The sequence below is a fragment of the Euprymna scolopes genome, chromosome 7 (assembly GCF_053919585.1).
Source record: "Euprymna scolopes isolate OS-2025 chromosome 7, ASM5391958v1, whole genome shotgun sequence".
Classification (NCBI taxonomy): Eukaryota; Metazoa; Mollusca; class Cephalopoda; order Sepiida; family Sepiolidae; genus Euprymna; species Euprymna scolopes.
Window position 1 is genome coordinate 163,512,633 of NC_136488.1, and position 25,723 is coordinate 163,538,355.

The following is a 25,723-nucleotide window of genomic DNA, read 5'->3' on the forward strand; positions in this document are numbered from 1 at the left end:
TGAATTTTTTCCAATTATTTGATATCATGTGTCTAAGAGATCGCTTTTTCTAACGATAGCAAGTCCATGCCACAACAATGTGGATGACAAAAGGTTTTAGCAGACATACAAACACACACACACACACATACAAATAACTCTCTTTTATATAATAGAAGAAAGTTATAATATTAATATCACTTTCCCAATCTCCAAATATATATGAATCGTGTGTCAGATTTTCAATAAAATTAGAACTTACAGTTAATGTGTACTTGGGGGTGTTAGATTTTTTTTTAAATTCAAATTCCAAAAAAAATTTAAGCCCTAAAATGGAGTACTGTTGCAACATCTGGGCAGGAGCTGTCGCTGCACTCTATCAAGCCTCGATAGAATTAAAAACCGGCTTCAAAACCTCGTAGGTGACGCCCTGTAATCTCTTTTCACACAGAAGAGACGTTGTGAACCTGTCTCTTCTCTATCGATATTTTCATAGCAAGTGCTCGACTGAACTTCAATCTATGGTCCCCCCCTCGCCAAGCTTTCCCAAAAAATACTTAACTAGCTGCAACCACATAAACAATTTCCCCAACTCTCTGTCAAAAGCCTGAGATCGAACCAACAACCCTAGAGTTATTAGTCAGTAGCCCTGCCCATCATGCCACTGGAACAGATGCTGAACAATATATAGATTAGTTTAAATTGCTCTGTATATATAAATATTATTGGCTACATATATGCATACATATTTCAGCTACAATTTCATTTGAAATCCAGCTTTATTTCTAGATCCTTACATCAAGTGGCTTTATGCCTTGTCCGGAACGATTTTCATAAAAAAGACAAATTTTTCAGAAATGCAGAGCAACTTACAGGTGGTTGTGGGACTGGATCCTTCTTAAGAGGCGGATTATCAGGCAAACTCAACTTGCCAATAAATTCAGCCATACTTTCATCATCAGTTGACAACACAATGCTCGTTGAAGGCATAGAATGTTGTTTTTTAAGAACAGCATCTGGAAAAAAAAAAAACAGAAGGTCATTTTTAAAAATGAAAAATATTGTGATGATGTCCTTAAAAGTTAAAATGGTTATAAAAGGTTTTCGAAAACTGACAACAGCAACGCTAAGAAAAAAATGGCAAAGAGGAACAAAAAATACAAATTCGGATACTACATGAATAAAAGAATAGCATAAAAAAAGACCTATTCTAGAAGTTACAGAAGACATTTTTAAAAATAAAAAAAAAAGAAAAAAAAAACAAAAACAAAATGAGGTGGCTATAATAAGATTCCAAAAATTTTTTGCATTCCAGACATTTTTTGGACAGGCATTTAAAATTGTCATAGACTCTTGAAAGTTCAGTATGTTATTGCTATACATTGTTTGAAATGACTGACACATTTTTTATGATTTCAGGTTCAAATAAATTGCTAGAGTAGGAATCGGAATACACCCTACTAAAGCCTGACTGTCGCAACTGGTGTATTTCAAAAATGCAATCTAGACGTGATGATACTTTTGAAGAATGATATGGAATATAATTCTGTTTCGAACTTAGCTTAGAAAAAATGCTACAGAAACGTGTGGAATGCTTCAGACTGCTTTTAGACCATCTTGCATGAATCGAGCATCAGTTTTTGAATGATATAAGAGATTCAAGGAAGACAGGGAGTTTTTGAGGGATGATGAGAGGTGTGCGAGGAGCAAGGAAGTCAGAACACCAGAGTTGATTGGCCAAATAAAGACACCTCTTATCATTCCTCACAGACTCCCTGCCTTCCTCGAATCTCTTATGCCACTCAAAAACTGATGCTCGATTCATGCAAGATGATTCAAAGCAGTCTGAAGCAATTCATACGTTTCTGTGTCATTTTTCCAAGTTTAAAACAATTTTATTGCATATCGTTCTTCTAATGTGTCCTTGCGTCCAGATTGCATTGTTGAAATTCACCAACTGTGACAATCAGGCTTTAGTAGGGTGTACGAGGGGCGTGCAATAAGTAATGCCCCTGACCCACTTCCCATAGCAGTAGAGCAACGAAACTTGGCACAGTTATTAGTCTTTCTCAACATAGGAACTACACAGAGTTATGCATTTCTTACATCGTTTGATGCAGCTCTGGAGACCGTTTTTGTAGAACACCCCAGATTGGTCCTCCAACCACGACGTGACTTCAGAAATCAAGGCTGCATCATCTGGGAAAACCTTTCCTTTCAAAAACAACTTCATGGCTGGGAAGAGGTGAAAGTTAGAGGGTGCAAGGTCAGGAGAGTAGAGAGGATGGGGAAGGATTCAATAACCACACGCCCGTGCTTCTGATCTGGCGACATACGAGTTGTGGACCGGAGCATTGTCCTGCAGGAGGAGGGTACCTTTGCTGATCTTGCGCCGCCTCTTGATTTTGATAACTTCCCTTAATTTCCTCAAAAGTGAAGCATAATAGACTCCTGTAATTGTGGTACGCTTTGCCAGGAAATCTGTCATCACTACTCCGTCCTGGTCCCAGAAGACTGTGAGCATGACCTTGCTAGCGGAGGGCTGCACTCTTGCCTTCTTTGGAGATGGTGAGTCCAAGTGCTTCCACTGCATTGACTGGGCTTTTGTCTCTGGATCATAGTGATGGACCCAGGTTTCATCCTGTGTAATCAGTCTTTTGAAAGTCTCTTGGAACATCTCCAAATTCATCCACGAACACTCAACGCGTTCTCGATGCTGGAATGGTGTGAGCAACCTGGGAATCCATCTGGCAGACACCCTATGCATATGCAAATTGTCATGAATGATAGTTTCCACACACCCTGTACTAATCTTGACATCTTGGGCTATTTGGCGAATAGTAATGTGCCAATCTTCCAAAATGGCAGCCTCAACTTGACGGACAGATGCCTCATCAATAGCAGAAGGGGGGGGGCAGGTCTGGAAGCTGTTTTGACAGACTTACTGCCATGTTTGAATTCACGATGCCAGCGTTTTACAAGGTCATATGATGGGGCATTATCACCATAAGTTTCTTTCATTTCATCAAAAGTCTCCTGTGGTGTGCGTCCTTTCAAATACAAAAACCGGATCACTGCTAGACATTCAACAGGCTCCATTTCATACCTGACTCAGTTCAAACACCTGTAAAACAGAAACCACAATTAGTTCAGAGCTGTAATTTGCCACATAACACATAGAGATATAAATCATTGCACATGCAAAATTTCAGCTAGATCAAACAACTGGAAGTGGGTCAGGGACATTACTTATTGCACATCCCTTGTATTTTGCAGCTAATTCCACCCTATGCGACGAAGGCCATCAACTCCCCATATTTCTTCCTATAACACAGAACAAGCTAGGTAACATACAAATATCTGTGCATGAGGTCGCCAAGCTAATCAAGAACCTAGATTCCAGTAAAGCAACTGGCCCTGATGGCATCCCAATTATAGTGTTAAAAATACTTCAACCAGAACTTGCTCCCATACTTATGAAACTATTTAAGCGCTGCCTTAAGGAGAAGTGCTTTCCAACTCCCTGGAAGACCTCATCAGTTTGCCCTGTATTTAAGAATTCAGGTGATAAGTCATCTCCCTCTCAGTACAGACCAATAAGTCTCCTGTGTGTTATGAGTAAGTTGCTGGGATCCATATTAAATAGAGAAATAGTCAACCACCTCAGCAGGAATAACCTTCTTAATGACACACAATATGGTTTCCGCTCTGCAAGATCTACTGCAGATGTGCTGACGGTTATATCCCACAGGATTAGTGAATCTCTTGACAAAGGCTTCCTTTCTAGGGCAATTGCTCTTGACATATCAAAGGCCTTCGACAAGGTATGGTATAAGGGTCTACTTCACAAGATTTCCAGCTACGGTATAACTAGAAATGTTTTCTCAATCATTAAATCATTTCTCTCCGATAGGCTCATAAGAGTAGTGGTAGATGGACAAAAATCGGAGGCCTGCAATATAAATGCTGGAGTCCCTCAGGGGTCAATCCTGGGCCACACTCTCTTCCTGATCTACATCAATGACCTCCCTAAACACATACTTAAATCATTCGTTGACATCTATGCTGATGACACGACCATCTACGGCAACACATTAAAGGCTGTAAATGACAAAGTTCTCTCTGATTCTCTCTCCTCTGATCTCGAGCGCGTGGTTCAGTGGGGGAAGATGTGGCTGGTTACCTTTAATGCATCCAAAACCAAACCCTATCCTTACATCATCAACGCTCTGATTCCCATCTGGCATCAATTGTGATGGTTGGCTCTCGTCTGGGTGAGGCCCCGTGTTTTGACCGTGTTTTGACCTTTACTCCTGATCTGAAATGGAACACGTACATCGTCTGTTGCCAAGGTCGCTGGAAAGATGGTGGGATCCTTCTATACCGCTCCAGAAGATATCTCACTACTGATGCAATTCTCTATCTATATGAAAGCCAAGTACGTCCAAGGATGGAATACTGCTGCCATATCTGGGCAGGCGCTGCTAAAAATAGCCTATCCTGCCTTGACAGAGTACAAAATAGACTTTGTGGCTTAGTGGAGGATGCCCTTTTCTCTACCCTGCAACCTCTCTCCCACAGAAGAGACGTTGCGAGCCTATCCTTGTTTTATCGTCACTTCCATGGCAGGTGCTCATCTGAACTCCAATCTCTGGTCCCCCCTCGCCAATCTTTCACGAAAAACATCCGTCTAGCTGAATCCACTGTGAAAATTTTCCCCCACTCTATATCTGTGCCTAAATCAAAACACGGATTCCATGAACAAAACTTCTTTCTTAGAACTGCACGCCTGTGCAACTCTGTTCCGTCTGCCTGCTTCCCATCGGACTACAACTTGGATGTCGTCAAGTCCAATGTTAACAAATTCCTAATGAACCGCCCTCTTAAGTAAACACTTCATCAAATCTCCACACTAACGTAATGTACTTGCAATAACCCTTATCCCTGAGTGGCTTCCGGGCCTTGATAAGTGGTGATCACTGTGTAAAAAAAAAAAAAAAAAAAAAAAAAAATTCCAATTTCTGCTGTGGCTGTTCATTTGAATATGAATCATAAAAATTGCTCAGTCATCTCATAAGATTTATAGCAATAAAATACTAAAATTTCAAGAGTCTACAACAATTTTAAGTGTCTATAGAAAAAAAGTTTGGAAACTTGTAGAAGGTACTACTTACACAAGCACAAACCCCTCTATTTAGCCTGTCATGTGACAGAATCGGGGAAAGAAAAAGAAGAAAAAAAAACTTAATTTTGTAGAGTCGTTCTTTGTATAAATGTGGCAGTAATTTGCATATGGGGGGAATAGTGGCTGTAAGAAGGACATAGGAGAGGACAAGGAGTAAAGTTTTTGATAGCCGAAAGAGAGCACAAGCATTCATAGTTGGTTTTGTTGAATACAGCTGATGTGTTAATAGTTATATCTCATAGGATTAGCGAATCTCTCGATGGAGCTTCTTTTCTAAGACAATTACCCTTGACATATCAAAGGCTTTTGATAGGGTGTGGCATAACGGTCTACTCCACAAAATCTTCAACTATGGTATAGCTGGAAACGTCTTTTTAATTATTCAATCATTTCTCTCTGATAGGTTCATAAGATTAGTGGTTGATGGGCAGAAATCAGAGGCCCACAGTATTAATGCTGGAGTCTCTCAGGGATCCATCCTGGGCCCAACTCTCTTCCTAATCTACATCAATAATCTTCCAAATCATCCTTACATCATTCGTAGACATTTATGCTGATGACACTACTATTTATGACAATACTTCAAAGACCGTAAACGACAAAGTACTCTCTGATTCTCTCTCCTCTGATCTTGAGCATGTGGTGCAATGGGAAAAGAGCTGGCTGTTTTTTTAATGCCTCTAAGACCAAACTTCTATTTTTCCATCATCAACGCTCTGATTCCCATCTGGCATCAATTGAAATGAATGACTCTCATCTTGAGGAGGCTCCATGTTTTGATAAACTTCTGGGCTTGAGCTTTACTCCTGATCTGAGATGGAACTCGTTAATCAAATCTGCTGGGAAAATGGTGGGATCGTTCTACCGTTCTAGTAGATATTTCACTGCTGATGCAATTCTCTACTTGTATAAGAGCCAAGTGCATCCAAGGATGGAATACTGTTGTCACACTTGGGCAGGAGCTGCTAGAAGCACCTTATCCTTTTTTTTTTTTTACATGGCGGTCACCACTTATCAAGGCCCGAAGGCTACTCAGGGATAAGGGTTATTGCGTGTACAGTAATCAATGAGATAGTATTATAGTAATCATTAGTATTGGGGGGTTTTGATAGAGTGTCTTACTTAAGGGGGCGGTTAGTCAGGAGTTTGTTTATGTTGGACTTGAAGATGTCAAAGTTGTAGTCAGGTGGGAAACAGGCAAGCGGCAGAGAGTTCCACTGGCGTGCAGTTCTAAGAAAGAAGCTTTGCTCATGAAATCTACGCTTGGATTTAGGCACAGATAAAGAGTGGGGAAAATTATTGACAGTAGTTTCAGCCAGACGGGTGTTTCTCGTGAAAGATTGGCAAGGGGGGACGAGGGATTGGAGCTCAGACGAGCACCTGCCATGGAAATAAGACAAGCTCGCAACGTCTCTTCTGTGTAAGAGAGGTTGCAGGGAAGAGAAAAGAGCATCCTCCACTAAACCACAAAGTCTATTTAGTACTCTGTCAAGGCAGGATAGGGTGTTTTTAGCAGCTCCTGCCCAGATGTGGCAGCAGTACTCCATCCTTAGATGTACTTGGCTTTTAAACAGATAGAGAATTGCATTAGTAGTGAGATATCTTCTGGAGCGGTAGAAGGATCCCACCATTTTCCCAGTGTCCCTGGCAACAGATTTTATGTACGTGTTGCAGAGTTCAAAACAGATTTTGTAGCCGAGTGGGGGAGATGCCCTTTTGTCTTCCCTCGAACTTCTTTCCCACAGAAGAGACGTCGCGAGCCTGTCTCTGCTTTATCATTATTTTCATGGCAAGTGCTTGTCTGAGCTCCAATCTATGGTCCCCCTGGCCTGACTTTCACGAAAAACACTCGTCTAACTGTAACCACTATCAATAATTTCCCCCACTGTGCTTAAACCTAAACGTAAATTTCATGAACAAAGCTGCTTTCTTAGAACTGCACGTCTGTGGAATTCTGTTCCGTTTTCCTGCTTTCCCACTGACTACAATATGGTTGTCTGCAAGTCCAACATGAACAAATTCTTGATGAGCCGTCCCCTTTTCAGTTTTTCTGCTTTTCACCTTTTACGTTATATATGCTATTATTTTATTTCCATCATATTTGTTTGAAACGCGTGTTCAATTGTTAACATTAATATCTCTGAAAACGATACACATGCAAAGAAATATTGCCGCGCTGCCAAATGGAAAACTTTTCACTAAGTGACCCCCCTCCCCTAAATCAGCCCACCCACTCCCTACTGAATAGATAGCATCTTGGTACCACAAATGCCATTCGACCGGCGGGGCCAAGGGTAACGGCCACCGTGTTTTTAGCCTTGAGTGTCCAAGAAAAAAACCAAAGCTAAGTAAAATTCTTAACTGTTTCGCATGTAATTAAAGCAAATATTCTTTACATTTCCAGGCATATTGTAACCGATAATTTTTCTCCACTTAAATAGACCATTTCGCAGTTTACAATCCCATCTCACTTAAATAAGTCAATGCTATAGTAAAGACAAACTCGGTAAAAAAAAGAAGAAATTATGCTAATTTATTTAGAGGACATGAAAACTTTATTTAAGTACGATACTTAATATAATCAGCCATCGAAAGGCAATTTTGTTTTTTTTAAATAAGAAAAAAAAAATAAAATAAAATAAGGTTAATAAGATATCAGTGACCCCCCCCCCTTCCTTGTACACTGCCATTTCCTTTCCGGACACCTGTTCCAAACCTATGCTCTTGATCCATCATTTCATCAAAATACGAAGATGAGGGGCTCCTATGTCTTACACAACAATTTATCCGTCTGTACTATTGTCTATAAACTGATATCATCAAAAATTAGATAAGCAGTTTTAAATTTCCTCTCTTGACAAAATTGCCAACCGAAATACAAACGGATTTTCCTTTACGATAGAGGATAGAACTGAAGCAGCATACTTAATATGTACAATACGTGCGTACTAAACTAAACCACCTTTGCTACCTATATACAATCGCCTATACTGAATCCTCATCAGCTCAAAACTCTCTGTATCCCCAGACTCTTAATTTCTCAAATCTTATATCACCAAGACATCCTTCTGAATAGATACAAGAATTCTCCTGAGCAGTTCAACATCCAGTGATCATATATCTAATCCTCATGAAATTGCTTATATCACCCTGAATATTACCTTAAATTTTCTTTCTATCCCTAAGCCAAGTAGAACACCTAATAATACTCTATTCAACTACTTTTAAAATTTGATAAACCCAGTTGCAATATTAGAACTGCTTCATCCCTGACCTAGACTACGGACTTGTACAATAAACCATGAAACTATTGTACCTAAAATTCCTCTCAAAACTGCAAAATACCGCTGCTTGTATACTAAGTACATCCTATAGATACTTTACCTCCAAGATGACTGCCTTGTCTGTTTTGCATAACAAACCTTTTTATTTTTTACTTAAATTCTCTTTCTCCTGATCACTAACAAATCAAACTGCTCTATTTCCCAAGTTGCCACTAAACCTAATCCATTTCACGTAACTTAGAGGGGTCCTTGCTCTCCGCCCTTGACCCTAACAGACTCATAAATCGATACCCATTAACACCTAAAAATTTCCTAGGCATGCTCCTGATTATAACTCCTAACCCATAACCAAACTTCTAAGTAAATACTTACTAGCCATAGTCCTATACATAGACTTAAAGTAATCTATAATGAACAGCAACCATTAATATCTCTTTGTTAAGAGATAGTATTGCAATAATTATTACACAAACTAAACCGGTACTCATTGAAATACAAACTTTCGGATATTAAGAGAAAGGCGAAGTCATCCTCCTTCGTTGTAGTCTAAAGACAACTTACTCAAATTGTCTAAAATTCCATGCATTCGTATACAATACTACTTATCCATTCATCTATATTTAACTATACTTACAGAATATGCAATAACCTATATCTATCAGGTATAACTGTACTCCATATCAAATGTTCTCTTGTATCTATACTGAGCATATCTTATCTTTCAGTCTTACTAAATATTCGGTTTGGGCACCAAATCAGAATTTCTAATAGCAAGTAAATCATACTTTAACACTTTATCCTAATCCTAAACCTACTAAACCATATCTAACCATACATTCCTAAACCTACTAAACCATATCTAACCATACATTCCTAAACCTACTAAACCATATCTAACCATACATTCCTAAACTTACAAAACTATATCTAACCATACATTAACTCGTCTCTCTCAATCCAATACTGTAGCAAATTTAGCTGCTTCCACTGCATAAATTTTTACTTATAACCTTTCCCAGTAAAAATGAAAATGGAAAGCATAGTAGTGTCCTTTTTTAACCACGTTTGAGGAGTGAAAATTTTCTGTAGAAGTTAACCTAAATACCGATTTTTTCAGGAGATATTAACCTAAATAACCAATAAATATTAACTACCCATGCGGGGTCGCAGAAATACCTGGATTAGGATACAGGCGCGGGGCAAACCCCCTCAGAGCTGATGGACTCGTAGGTCTTCCCAGGTCATCCATCTAGGAGAAGGAAAACTCTGAAACTAAACCTAGGGGAGGGAGGCCTCTTCTGTCCTGGACGACAACCTTCCTAGAGCTGGTGACTCAAACAAATCACCGGTTGGCAAACCTAAACTGCTTAAGGAGGAGATAGGCTCTGTCTATCGCCCGGCTTTCATACTCCTTCTTTGCCTATTGGCCAGGCGTAGAGGTACTATCACAGGGACTCGTCTGAATCACCCAGTGATTGACCTTGTTTCCTGACTAGGGCAACTTGGATGTCTTCAAGTCCAACGTTAACAAATTCCTAATGAACCGCCCCCTTAAGTAAACACTTCATCAAATCTCCACACTAACGTACTGTACTTGCAATAACCCTTATCCCTGAGTGGCTTCTGGGCCTTGATAAGTGGTGACCACTGTGTAAAAAAAAAATAAATAAATAAAGAAAAAATATGTGCATAATTTAAATTTTTTCTTCATTAATAAAATGGGTAAAAATAGCTGACCTACCTGCGGGTTTTCCAGGTTTTGGTGTCACACATGGTTCCTTGTTGCTCTCTTTGATTTTTGCCGGTTCTTCAGGTTTAGGCTTCTTGAGAAATCGTTGTCGACATTTTAAATACCGCTTCTCGGAATCTGAATCATTTGGATGTTCCTTGTTCGAGCGATCCCTTTTCGAATCTTCGTCACTTTCAATGTTAAACGAGATTCTCATCGCCGACTTTGGGCGTGTCTCTACCACCGAGCCTCGTTGCTGAAACTTCTGAAGTAGGGCAGAAGCCTGATTGAGAGCACTAGATGACTGGGAGATTGAGGGACGTCCCGTACGTGGGATGGAAATGCCACTTCTTGATGCTGGCCTCAACATGGAAGAATTGGTTTTCTTTTGGGGAAATGAGGAAGGCATGACAGCTGGTGAGGTAGGCAGCGTCTTCAGGTGTCGCATGCCAAAAGGTTTCGGTGGTTGGAAAAATTGTTTTTTTTCCCATAAATTATCATCATCATCGTCATCATCATCACCACTAGAGTTTGCAAATTCAATATCGATGTCGCCACTTGTCATTGACAGGTCGCTCATTTCTTTCAAGTTAACGTGACTCATATTTGTTGTCGTTTTATTCAAAGACTTCAGATAATCCTGGTTAAAAAAAATAAAAGAAAATCAAAAATAAATTCATGATGAGGAATATCTATCTATATAGCTATATAAAAAATGATCTTGTCTGTATGTATGCAGAGCGGTCTCTACCAAGCTACTCTGTCAATTTAGGGTCTACAGACTTGAAATTTGATGTATAAGAAAGTTGGACCTGTGAACCAAAATCGACTTGGGTTTTAGCTGGTAAAAATAGCTGTTAAAGGATCAAAATTGAAAAAAAAAAAAAATGGAACTTGGCAGGTGTAACTAAACTAAACATCTTACTTTTATGCATGTACAGATATGCATTTATACATTAAAGTTTGTTACTTTTTAAAGTTTACTTTTCCAGTTGTTGTTAGTTCAGATAGTAGCGAATAATGCTGTAGCACTAAATGTTTTGGTTTCAATTCTAGCTGATGGCACCCAAATCATATTTACAAACAATTTTTTTAACTTTTGAAATCATTATAATATCTTGGGTACAATATAATAATAATATATAAAATTTGCATAGATTAAAAAAATATTTTATGACCGGACAACACTGGATGGCCTGCTAGTATATATATATATATATATATATATATATATATATATATATATATATATATATATATATATCTTTATTTAGCGAAGCCCACTATTTATTTGTTTGTAAACAAATGATGGTTTGAGCATTTTCTGCGACGAGCGGGCACGGATTTAATACACATTCGAGGAGAAATATTTACGGCATTGATTCGTCGCCCGATGGTTAGAGCTGTCGACTGTTAACACGATGGTTGTAGGTTCAATCCACGGCTGGGAAAGATGTTTGTATAGCTGCACTGACGAGTTGTGATACAACGAAACAGTACTGTATGTGGATGACAAATATATATATATATATATTAGCGGCCTAGCAAGGTCACAGGGGAGACAACTGAAGCAGCAAAACTGGAGCTGGCCTGCAGCACACTATACATACAAATGTAGGCAAATTTTGGCATATTTTATTGGTTTGAAAATATAGGGTCTTTTTAGCAATTATAACCATAGAATAGTATAATAATCTTCAAAAAGGCTGCAAATTTTCATGTAGTTTCGTCCCATAGAACCAAAGATATGAGCATTTAAATATTAAATTTTACTACAAGTATAGATATATCTATATAAACAACCTTTTTTGACAATTTTGTTTTTATAAGTTCTAAATCTCAGTGATTATTGATCAGAATTTTACAAATGAAGGCTCGTTGGAAAAGTAGTGTACTATGTGACATTTGCTTTTAAGGGGATCACCCATCATCCAATCATACTCATTTGTTTTCCTAGTTTTGCATAAGAATTACATATCTCGTCGTTACCAACTTACTGCGAATATCTCGCCATCGTTGCCATCACCAACTTACTGCGAATATCTCGCCATCGTTGCCCTCACCAACTTACTGCGAATATCTTGCCATCGTTGCCGTCACCTGCGAATATCTCGCCGTCGTTGCCGTCACCAACTTACTGCAAATATCTCGCTGTTGTTGGTGACACCAACTTACTGCGAATATCTCGCCATCGTTTGCCAACTTATTGTGAGTAACTTGCTGACATCAACCAGACTCATTGCTATTGACGACGACGCCTCTACCGCTCGAAATCTTTTGATTTGGTGAGAATAAAAATTTAATTTTATTCAGTCGTTTGTATTTTTCTTGCGACCATATGCATGCACGTGATAAAGAAAGAACACGGAACTCAACGTTCTCTGGATATGAGGTATTTGAGTGCCTCTACTCTTCATCTCCTTGAGACTTTATTTTTAAAGCCTAAATGATTCGGCCAAGTTATTATTAAATATATCTCGCAGAGACATTTTTAAGGTCAGAATTATCAATCTATCATTATTGACTTTTCCTTCAAATGAATGCTAATTATGAACGTTTGTAATGTCGACTCAAGTCGAGAATTGAATCTTTTCATCAGAAGGCATTATATCAATCCTGTCAACGACTGTAATTAATTTGGTCTTCGAACAGTGCTGTACCCGAATACGATTTCCTGATGAAGATAAAAGAACTTTTACTTTTCGAGGTTGTTACCAGCTCGATTCAGAGGCAAATCAGACATTTCTTTTTTTACAACGAAAAACGAATAAAATTTGTGTCGAATTTTAGAGGTATGCTTTGTTGTAATTGTTATGTTAATTTTTTCCTAATGTCCTGGGGCAAAAACAAGTGAGATAAAATATCTCATAGCTGTTATTCGTTGTCAGCATACCTGAAAACCTATAAAAGTCCACATTTTGAATGTAAACGCTGAGTTGAACTTAATGTAAAAAAATACCAGAAATTTTACCAAATTGACTTTTTTCGTTTAAAAATTATTTCGTTTTTGTTAATAAAATTCTAGGTAAATGTTTACTTTAACTACGACAGAACACCGACCAATAAAATTTGTTTTTTTAATGGTTTTCGGGGTCGCTGACAACGAATCTGATATTCAAACTCGTCGCAAATTTACCGTTTGCATGGTATTAACCCCCTGAACCCTCGCACTATTCTGTGCCAAAATTCACCGCCATCGTTTATGCTATTCTTACATGATGCGGTGGAGGGGCAGGGCGGACGGGTGGTGTCGCGGTGCGTGACAGCATTCGTCCCCCCTACGCGCGACAGCCCCCCCCCCCCCAATGTAAACAGAATTTTTGTGAAAAATTAAACAGTTCTTCTGCTCGGTGTATCGGCGCGGCGCGTTACTTACGGAAAACCGGTAAATTAAATTGCAGAAGCACCTGTTAAATGTTGTACAAGTTTTATAATCGAAAAAAAAAAAAACCTCCAAAAAAAAAAAAAAAATGTTTTTGTAGACCGCTCGTGAAAACTTAATTTCTTAGATCAATTAAAAAGCATAAAAAACTACGTAGCTCAGAAAAATGAACCACATTTTTTTGTTTTGGAAAACTTTCTTGTTATTTTAAATGTCTGCTAAAAACTTCTCCCGCGATGTGACAAGTCACTTTACTACGCGCGTTCATGGCCGAACGAATCATGTAAGAATAGCATAAACGATGGCGGTGGGTTGGCACAAAATAGTGCGATGGTTCAGGGGTTAATACCATGCAAACGGTAAATTTGCGACGGGTTTGAATATCAGATTCGTTGTCAACGATCACGAAAAAAAAAAAAAAAAAAAAAATTATTGGTCGGTGTTCTGGTGTAGTTAAAGTAAACATTTTCATATAAAAAAAAATCTTTCGTTTTTCTATTTTCGATTGTTGAATTTTATTCTTTCGATTATTTTCGATTGTATAATCGCATGCGCAGAAAAAACAAAACAAATTAGAACGGAACGAAATTTAAATTTCCGTTCCATTTTCAAAACAACCCCAAAACAGAGCGACAAGTTTTACCGAAATTCGATCTTATTTTAAGAACAACCGTTTAATCATACACACAGAAAAAATTGTAGGGTCAATGTGTAAGTGTACTGTTTTTCCAACCTCCAAATGGTGTTTATTCCGAAAGCCTTTCTTAACATGGGAGGTTGGGGGGGGGGTATTCCGAAAGGCGTTTAACCTCTCCGTAGTCTTCAGGTGCTCCCCTCCCCCAGTACATTTTCACCAATGGTTGCCCCGAGAATGAAATATATACAAATCAAGAATGGAAATAAACGAAATTAAAAACAGGCTCGTTCCGTTAAACATTTTATAAAGACCCCAAGTGCTATTTAACTTTTATTAGACACCAAGCGTTTTAAAGCTGAAACGAAAATGATCGATTCTTACAAAAATGGTTATATCCCAAAAATAAATGTAAATAATAAATATTTCAAGTTGAATTTCATTAAAAAAAAATTTATATATCAGAGTTTCAAAAAACAATTTCGAACTTTTTTCACTTTCGAAATGTTGACAAACATTTTTCAGTCTCCTATTATTATTATTATTATTATTATTTTGGGATTTAATGGAGCATGAAGTTTGTGTTTATTTTCGAAGCTATATTCAATCAATTGCGGCGATAATAAATAAAATAAGACTTACCTTTTTTTTAAAGTGGGAAATGGCGAGAAAAACACAAGTCAACGCATGTTTTTGATGGTTGAATAAAAAATTTGGTCATGAATAACGAAACGAAATTTCCATCAACAGTCAATTATTCGTTTCTTTGAATTTTCAGGGTTTTTTTTTCTTTAAAAACTGACAGCCCCCATTTACTTGCTTCCCCACGAGGACAAAGTTAGACGATGTCAATTTTTGATGTGAAGAAAATTCAACTCCCTAAAAAGAGGCACCCTAGAATGAAAGAAAAATTGCCCTAGTCTGGCACACGATTTCTCTACGGACACCTATGAGATATTTTCAGATGCCGCAATGAGAATTTTGGAAAATGGGGAAGGGGTGAGCGCACAACATAGAGGCATTAATTTGCATATATATATATATATATATATATATATATATATATATATATATATATATATATATATATATATATATATATATATATATATATATATATGTGTGTGTGTGTGTGTGTGTGTGTTTAATCAACTATAAGAAGAAGAAGAGGAGGAGGAAGAAAAACAACAACAACAACAACAACAAAGGAAGAAACAAAAACGGAAAAGAAGCAAGCAAGAAAGAAGAATTAACAAACGAATGAAAGGAAGAAAAGAGAAAAGAAAGAAAGAAGCATAAAAAGAAATAAAAAATCTAAAAAATAAAACGAATGAAAAAAGAGAAGTAGAATTAGAAGAGGAAGAAGAAGAAGAAGAAGAAGAAGAAGAAGAAGAATCAATCAGTTGATTGCCTGCTCTAGTTGGTGACCCATCGCGGTGCACCGGGAGGAAGCTTCACATGCCTCCTTGCAGTGAGTTAGTCCACAATATATTGTAGTCTACATTGCACTGTAGAGAACCTACTGTTGATTTTATATAAAATTATTATAAAATTATTTTTATATATAAGAACTTGAATTACAGTTTAAAATACAAAAGTCAAGTATCATGCTTCAATTGTGCTCCAAACAGAAACATTAATTTCGAACTCGCCCTTGTCATATCAAAAAACCTACTGTTGATTTTATATGCGTAACCTAACTGCTTCTGCGGTGGTAATGGTTTGAATTATGTTTACAATGAAAAAGTCAAGTATCATGGTGTAATAGTGCTTTAAGCAGAAACATTTATTTCGAACGCGTCATATTAAAAGAACCTATTGTCGATTTTATATGTTGAGTCTTTCAGCTTGTGGGGTCATCAAACTTTTCAAATGAACCGATGATGTTAGATTGTGTAAGGTGTTAACGTTGCTCAAACCCACATGTTCCTTTTTTCATCGGATTATTTTGATTATCGATACTTATTGAAGACATTCCAAGACAAACCTATCTAAGAACACTGCCTGGCACATAAAGTACCTTCATGTGAAATTTCATAAAAATCGAACCAGCCGTTTTGGAGTTCATAGGGAATGCACACACACACATGCACACATACACACACACACACACACACACACACACACACACACACACACACACACACAGATAAAGTTCCTTTCATATAATAACAGAGTACAAAGATCTATCTATCTATCTATTTATCTGTTTGCCTGTATATTTATCTATTTATTAAAAGCATAATCACGTTGATTATGCTTTTAATAAGTCTGTGTCCCATTTCAAGATTCCTGATGAACTGCAGAAAAGTATTTGTAATTTCATTGGCCCTACACTTTCTTCTTTACTGCAACCTCTCTCTCTCACAGACGTGATGTTGCTAGTCTAGAGATCTCCATTAATTCATTGTTTTAATACTTCATTGTAATACAGCTTCCTATTCCAGTAGTTTCTTTCCAAGGATTGCAAGTTTGTGGAACTCTCTTCCTGCTTACTGTTTTCTTTCTATCTACAGCCTTGGTCTTTTGAAAACTAAGGTCAATAGGCATCTCCTGCCTTTGTAATAATCAGCTTTCCGTTGTGTTAGCTCCTTACACTAAGTAGCTTCATGCCTTGTCTCAAGCAATTTCCATAAAAAATATTGCTCTGCGATTGGAAACATGCAAGTGGCAAAGAAAATAAATTGTATTGATGCATTCGTTATTTAATAATAAAATGTAAATAATGGACAATCAACAATTGCCATACTATCCAACAATCATTAGGTTGTTTGCTCTGCAACTGAGAAGGCTAACATGCTTGCCAGTCGGTTTGCCTCCAACTCCACACTGGACCTTGCTAACCGCCCCCTCCCTGACTTTCCTTTGTGGACAGACGTCACACTAGACGATCTGAAAATCACCCCTTCTCAGCAGTATGCTATCATAAAAAATCTTGACACTTCAAAAGCATGTGGATCTGATTTCATCCCAGTTGTGCTATTAAAAAAATGCTACGCCGAAGTAGCTCCAGTTCTCTCCAAACTTTACAACAAATGCCTTAATGAATCCTGCTTTCCTGACTGCTGGAAAACTGCTTCTGTAGTACTAGTTTTCAAGAATTCTGGTGAAAGAACTGACCCATTAAATTATGACACCATTAGCCTCCTCCCACTTTTCGCCAAAATATTTGAGTCCATAATTAACCAAGCTCTAGTCCATCACCTTACAGATGCTAAACATCTGACTGACCAACAATATGGATTTAGGCAAGCTTGTTCCACAGTAGATATCCTAACTGTAATCTCTGAACGTATATACCATTCACTGGACAAAGCAGAGGAGGGTACAGCGGTGGCTCTAGATATATCTAAGGCTTTTGACAGGGTATGGCATGAAGGTCTTCTCAGGAAAGTCAGATCATATGGTATCATTGGACGAATACTCAACATAATTAAATCCTTCTTAGATAAGAGAAAAATCCAGGTTTTTGTGCATCTAAACAATATAATATAAATGCGGGAGTGCCTCAGGGGTCTATCCTTGGACCTTTATCATTCCTGATATTCATAAATGACCTCCCTGACAAAATTATCTCTCAGATGGGGAGATTTGCCGATGACACCACGCTATATAATAGGCACGAGGGGAAAACAAATGAACACTTATCTAAGGAAATGGCAGAAACACTAGAGGATGACCTCCAATGTGTAGTGGAATGGGGACAAAAATGGATGGTCACATTCAATGCTGCCAAGACTAAACTTGTTTCCTTCAATAATTACAAAAAAACCTTCTCTACCATCAATAGCAATGGCCAAAGACTCATTATCTGAAAGCACATCTTTTAAACTCCTCAGCCTAATGTTCACAGGGGACACTTGAGAGGGAATTACTTGACAGCATTGCCAGGATCGCTGCGAAGAAGGTAGGTTTTCTCTACCATGCTAGAAAGCTACTGACACCTGAAAGTATCCTGTACCTCTATAAGACCACTATTCGCCCATGTATGGAGTACTGTTGTCATATTTGGGTTGGTGCATCTGCTACTAGTCTCTCACTCATAGACAAGGTCCAAAAGAGAGTCGCCAACCTGATAGGTCCTGAATTGTCATCCAGGCTTCAGCCTCTGTCCCATTGACGAAACGTTGCATCCCTCTGCCTGTTCTACAAGTATTTTAATGGTGAATGCTCTGATGAACTGCAAGCACTTGTACCCCTTGATGTAAATACCCTTGACAAACATGACAAGCAGCTAAATCCCACCCCTACACAGTAGAGATCCCTAGATGTAAAAGAGCTTTCTACTCAAATAGTTTCTTTCCCAGAACTACTAGACTTTGGAATTCCCTTCTGGATCCTTGCTTCCTCAACTGTACTGACATGCAGAAGTTCAAGTGTAACGTGAAGCGACATCTTGCTGCCCAACTCTCTACATAGTACCCCTGTAGCTTAGGTCCGTGATAGTAGCTCCCTATATCAAAGTGGCAATGTCCCTTCTTTAGGGTGAAAATGTAATATAAAAAATAGTAAAAAATGAGTGAGGCTTATGATCTATTATTCAAATGAGCCATGATTCTTGTATTTAATAACAGAGAAGAAAACTTGTACAAGCGTTACAACTTAAAATGTGAAAAACAAGTATTCCTCTTTGTATTTGGTGACAGATTACTTATTACAGGCTAAATTAGTAACCATGAACTTATAGGATGTAATCTTTATATAATTATATATATTTATTTAAGTGACCTACACTGTAGGGTATACGTGTGACGAGCATGCGCAGAAGTACTCAAGAATTGTATGCCAATGTCTAAGTCAGGCTTACCTATGGCAAAAATGAGTTCGTCCAACGGCTATAAAAAAAGCCGATAAAAGTCATTCAGCGAGTAACGCCCTAGGTTGCTTTGGTAACGTGTCATGTTGAGTCATTGCATTTGGGATTGTGTCGAACCATCAAGGTGTTTGGATTCAAATAAATGGAGTTATTTAGGATCGTGTCATGTTGAATTGATGAAGTTATTCGGGATCGTGTCATGTCAAATTAATGGAGGTGTTCATGTTCGAATTGACGGAGTTATTCAGGATGATATCATGTCAAATTGATGGAGTTGTTCGAGATTGTGTCATGTCGAATTGTCGGAAGTGTTCAGGTTTGGATTGATGGAGTTATTCAGGATCACATTGTTTTGAATCGATGGTGTGTTCAGGATCATGTCATGTAGGATCAACGGAAGTGTTCAGGTTCGAATTGATGAAGTTGTTCATGATTGTGTCAGGTCGTGTGGATGAAATTGTTTGAGACTGTGCTACCGCATGTGATTTTGTTTTTGTTTTCTCTTCCCTTGTAAAGCAACAATAGATTTTAATAAATTAACACAATGAAGAAGGAATGGTAATAATAAAGGTCGACTGCGAACATCAGATCAACGCAGTATCTGATTTTGCCAGTTAGATTCTGCAATACAGGCTGCACTAAAAAGTGCATTAACTTCAAAATTAAGCGCCGGGAATATATTGTACAGATATTTTAAACATAGATGATTGATCATAAAAGCAATTTCTTTCTAGATAAATGCATGTTAACAAGTGTTGAGACAATTAATTGAAATCAGAAATTAAAACCATCGGAACTTTTAAGGAATTAGACAAATTTATTGTTAATTTTTCTATGCTGAAAAAAAATTCTTTTTTTTTATTTTTAATTCTTTGTTTTTGTTTAAAGTTGAAATTTCCAGAGGCATTAATAATTACTTACTTTTTCACAGCTCCTATCAATGATGAAATGATAAATATTTGTTGATTTTAAACTACCAATAAAACTATAATCTATAGGTTACATCCATATGTGTATTTTTACACTTGTAAAAATATATGCACATATTATATGTTTGTTTTTTTTTTTTTTTTTGGTAATCAGACCCCCCCCCCACCCTTCACACATAGAAAACAACTCTATATTTAGAAATGTAAAAAACAAATCGGAATTAGTAATTATATCAGAATCTAGAATTTAGAACAGAATCAAAAAATATTTTGGAATCGTCCCTTCTCTTTGTACTCTTCTTTCACTGCCCCCCCCCTCCCCGATTTGAACCTGCTGGACTACTTCGTTTGGTCATACATGCTGATTCTGAACCACAGGATAAACATTTATATTTTATACATGTAAATTTATTTTAGATTTGTCTCAGAGTTCTCACCGGAGTCTGCTATATGTGTCTACATTTTTGTCTTTGCTTAGCCTCGCTCCCTGGCTTCGGAGTTGATACCAATGCACGTCTGCACAGTTTGCTGACAACTGGAAAAGGGCATTAACCCTATGAAGGTTTAACTGGCTTCCTCCAAAGGGGAGAGTTCCACGAGAATATGAAATTCAAAAGTGGTCCCCAGTCGCATGTATATCCCCGTTATGGGGAGATGATGATGTAAGGTTTTTTGCGATTCTTGCAGGGAGGTGTTGACATCCTCCTACATACAGCGCCTGGAATTCCCAAATTTGTCACCCATCTGGTACTGACCATGGTCAACATTGCTTAACTTCAGTGATCTAACGAGAACCGGTGTATCAACATGATTATGCTGTACATACTTTGAAATATGCAACACATTGACACACCAGTTCTCAGATCACCAAAGTTAAGCAATCTTGAGCCTGGTCAGTACCAGACGGATGACCATTTGAGATAACCAAGCACTGTATGTAAGAGAACATTGACAATTCCAGTAGTTGCTGCATCTCACTTGACCTTCAGCTGTCTCGACCCTGTCCTGTCGTTGAAATGAGAGAGTGAGGCTTGATCTGCACAAATCAGCTTCACGTTGAACAAACTCCCAGCACAAGTCCTCCATCATCCTCACGAAGGTGAGATGGTTTTTATCGTTTCAACAGGCAAACTACCACAATCATGGAGTTCTGACTAACGAGAATGAAAGATCATCATTGCAATGACAGGAGATGCCCATTGTTTTTAGTTAAAAAAAAAAGACTAATGCTATAAGTATGTAGAAAATGGTTAGCAAGAATATCAGATTTTTAGTGGTCGTTAACAAAATTCGACTTTTGTATAACAAAAGGAAAAAAAAAAAAAAAGAAAAAACAGGAGAAAATAAATGCAGACAAAAAGAAGTGAAAAATGGTAGCCTGGTTGTCATTCAATTCGGTTTATTAACATAAAAAGGGATAATTGTTTTTATTTCCCTAAGCAGAGTTAACACAAATTAGTTATAAAACATAGAACAGTTGCTGTTATATTGTGGAAGTTCAAAACGGGGATATATAATATAAAAAGGGAGGGAATATGGAAGAAGCTTCATACCTTTCTGTCTGGAGGTCCTCTGTCTTCAACCGTTGGGCTGCTGTGCAATGCACATTATATGAACACAATAAATTAATGAGACATACCTGAAACTTTTCTTTAGGACAACAATTCATATTTCATATAAATTTATTTCAGATTTGTGTCAGAGTTCACACGGAAGTCTGCTTTATGTGTCTACATTCTTGTCTTCATCTAGCCTCACTTCCCAGCTTCAGCATTGTACCAATGCATGTTTACACGGTTTGCATGGTTTGCCGACAACTCCTAGCCTCAACTCTAATTTTTTGAAATGTCAGTTCTGGTACGCCATCCTTCATGAGTTCCTGTGATGTAAGCAATTCAATGACACGTTTCACTAACGTGTGACCTCTGGTCATGTACACCAACTTCTCCAGGTCAATCTACCTTATATTTTGCTTATATTTAGATATGGTAATTTTATAAACCTTTAACTAAACCCTATTTTTACATTCCAGTGACCAATGTTATTTCTTTAAACAATAATTCTTAATATGGACTGTTTTAGCAAGATCACTCGATAGATATATAGAAAGATAGATAGATCGATAGATAGATAGATAGATCGATAGATAGATAGATAGATAGATAGATGGATGGATAGACACACAGATCGACAGATAGATAATTAACACTTTTAACCCTATTATCAAACATTGCAAAAGAGTCCTTGAAAAAAATATATCGTTATACATAATAAAAAAAGGAATTATTCTTTTTTCAATCAAAAGTCCTTCGTGGCTAACTCAACAAAGCTAAGACGAAAGGTGGGGCAAACAAAGAAGAAATAAAAAATTGCTCACATTAAAATTCCTCCCTTTTTTTTCTCCGATAAATGAAATCTCTCTCGGGACCTCTACACCAGTTTTTAATCTTCACACCTTCCTTTGAGAGTTTCCCTTGCTTGCGTTCTCCCTCCCAAAGTTTTTCTTACTCTTTGACTTTAAAAAAGTTTCCTCAAAATCTTCTTGAGCTTTCCTTAGGAATAAAAATGGTCCTTCAAAGGGTATTTTAACCAATGAATTCACCTGCTGTGTAGCCCTCTTGCAATTTCACCTTTCGTTAAGGTCTTTAGTCTTTTAATTAAAGGGGGATGATACGCTGAAATTTCAATGGTGCACCCAATGTTACGTCTGGTCAGCGAGGCTATTGTTGAAGAAATCGTAATAACAGAAATTGGAAGAAGGGGAAGAGCAAAGGGAGGAAAGGGGTGTGTAAAGGTCCCTCGAGTACATTATCGTCAACCTTACAGAGACAAAATCCAACTTTCTCTCAAGCTCCGGATAGCTAATCCTAACAGTAGAAATGTGTTAACCTCACCCCACCACCACCAGCTCCATAGTAAAGGAGTTAAAAAAGAAAAAAATTCTCAAAAGAAGAGAGTTTCACAAGCTTTCATTTTTAACGATTTTTTTTTAAGCCAAAACATTAACGATTCTTGGCCTTTGGGTCAAAGTGTAGTATCTGTTCTTCAGATGCTACACTTCAATTTCTTGTTCTCTGTTAGTGGAGGAGAAATCCTTCACGACTGAGACAATTTTTATTTTTTGTTTCTTTTCTTCACATTAAACAACAACCCTGGTGTCTAACTCTGTCCCGTGGGGAGGCATTGTAAATAGGAACATTAATTAATTTGTTAACAAATCAATTAAAAAATTTTTTTTTTTAATTTTCTTCCTTTGAAGATTATAATGCTGGGTATGGGGCAGCCAAACCAGCTGCCAACAGTGCCCTGCTTTTTTATTGAAACCAACCGAGAGCTCTTTTTAGTATCCTCGCTGTTCCCTGAAGTGCAATTGTCTGAATCTCTTTTGCACTTGGTTCACCAGGAATATTAGTTAGGTAGGACTTCAGGTTCTTCTTCATAAGCCCTGTGGCACCTATGATAACTGCTATGATTGATATCGCCTTAAGATTCCAGTTTCTTTTCATATCATGAGACCTTGGTATTTGGTCCGTTTCTCTCTTTCAGCTCTGTTCAGACCGCCATCATTAGGAACACTCACTTCAATCAAGGTTGCAACTCTCTCTGACTTATTCCATATAACTATGTCAGGTTTCACAGCAGCATTTTCAAGGTAGGTGGCTGTAGGGATTACATGGTCATAATGTATGGTATATAAGTAATTTCCAACTGTTCTTTCAAGTTGATGTTCGCAGGACTTGCTGCTACACTGGATGTTTAATTTTTTACCGATGGTCCAGTGGAGGTACTTACATACTCCATCATGTCTCGCTGTATAGTAGCCGTCCCCTAGAAGAACCTTGCAACTTGATATCAGATGACTAACACTTTCCAATTCTGTATGGCAGAACCTGCATTTATTGTCATTACTGATCCCTGCCATCTTCTTGAATGCATTGATCTGGTCTTGAGCAGCCATTATGACCCTTTCCTGATCATGGTGGAGGGCTCCCCTTTTGAGCCAATCCAAGGAACCTTCTTTGTCTATGTATTCCTGAGAGAGTTCCCCCCCAAAATACTTTGCACGCTGATGTTGGTCCCATTCTTTAAGGTTCATCCTTTGAAAAGTCTTGGTATATTTCTGCCAGCTCTTTCTTGCTATTTTTGTGGCACACTTGTTTGGTGTTTCGTTCTCATCTGAGAGACAGCCCTGGCCAAAATGCTTGGCCAGCTGGGTGACTGATGTTCTACTGGCTCTTGTCTCTTGATGTTCGTATATTATTGAGAGGGTGTGATTCTGGGAGCTTCTCAGATACTGACCGGTCCTCACAATACTAGCCCTATGTTGATGATTGATCTCTGAGAGCCCCAGACCTCCTTCTCCCCTGGGCAAATACAGCCTTGGTAGACACTGATTTCATATTATTTTATGAAGCATTAGTAGCTTCCGTGTCTTTACATCTAGCTGGTTGATGTATTTTTGTGACCAGTCAATGATATCAAAGCTGTATGGTATTACTCAACTTTTTATTTTTTATTTTTCCTCCTTTGAAGATTGTAATGCTGGGTATGGGGCAGCCAAACCAGCTGCCAACATTGCCCCGCCTTTTTATTGAAACCAACCGAGAGCTCTTTTTAGTATCCTCGCTGTTCCCTTAAGTGCAATTGTCTGAATCTCTTTTGCACTTGGTTCACCAGGAATATTAGTTAGGTAGGACTTCAGGTTCTTCTTCATAAGTCCTGTGGCACCTGTGATAACTGGTATGATAACCAGAGTAACGTCCCTTGTGTTTTTATATAGAAGTTATTTCCCTTTGACTGATTCGTTGCACGTGTTTAAAATTTATAAATAATCAATTATTTAAAATATATGTAATTGATTTTTTAATCGCTATTTTGAATATTTAATTTTTAGCAAAAAAACAATATTACGTACTTAATTGTAATGTCAAAAATAATAATATATCCAAAAATTACGAAAATTCATCGAGTAAAACAACTACTATTGTATTTTTAGTAAAAATAGTATATTTCATGTCATCATTTCTACTACACGCTAAAGACAACACATATTGTACGCCAGGAACAAGCAATCTGAAATATTCGTTCCAAGGTATGTCTCCTATGTGTGAACTCTTCAATGTCTACTTCATAACTTCTAAGAAAAATGCAATTTGCTTTAATCTTCCGTAAAAATTACTTTTAACTAGAAATAACTTTCTACGCAATGAATTTTCGTAATTTTTGGATATATTACTATTTTCGACATTGTAATTAAGTACAAATTATTGTTTTTGCTTGAATCAGCATATTAAAAAAATCCACCCGCAAATACTTTTTAAAAAATTGGGGGAGGTGGCAGTGTCGGTCGTAGAGAAGTAGATTTATTTATTGCGCGTGCGTACAAACATGGCGGCCAATGAATTACAGTGCATATTACAGGTTTTGATATCTCGAAAACTACTTGTCTCTGCAAAATTTAAATGGTATTTTCTTATTCAGCATAGTCGAAAATCTTTAAAAATCGTTATTTTAAATAAAATTGTGAAGGTGGACATAATGTAAAAATTTACAAAAAAAAAAATAAATAAATAAATAAAAAATGCCAACATCTGATGTTAATAATAAAAAAAAATAATTCATAAACATATTTTTATTATAAAGGTTATAATTTTATTATAAAAGTTCAAATAAAGACTGTTTGAATAAAACTTCTATTTTTATATTTGATTTAAATAAAAAAATAAAAAAAAATAAAAACAAGTTACATCATATACAGTGTCGGTCATCTAGCAGTATCAGAATT

At 37.4% G+C, this 25,723-nt stretch overlaps 1 protein-coding gene across 1 annotated transcript in view; it reads right to left on the reverse strand.

Annotated features, from left to right (window-relative positions):
- LOC145280121 (uncharacterized) overlaps window positions 1-15,192 on the reverse strand; it is a 43,380-nt gene extending 28,188 nt beyond the window's left edge. Inside the window, exons 1-3 of the mRNA XM_080131878.1 lie at window positions 14,836-15,192; window positions 10,190-10,817; window positions 853-995 (exon numbers count right to left, since the gene is read on the reverse strand). Coding sequence (XP_079988004.1) covers window positions 853-995; window positions 10,190-10,781 — 735 coding nt within the window. The 5' untranslated portion in view covers window positions 10,782-10,817; window positions 14,836-15,192. The remainder of the gene's footprint in view (window positions 1-852; window positions 996-10,189; window positions 10,818-14,835) is intronic.
- Between the last annotated feature and the right edge of the window lie 10,531 nt (window positions 15,193-25,723).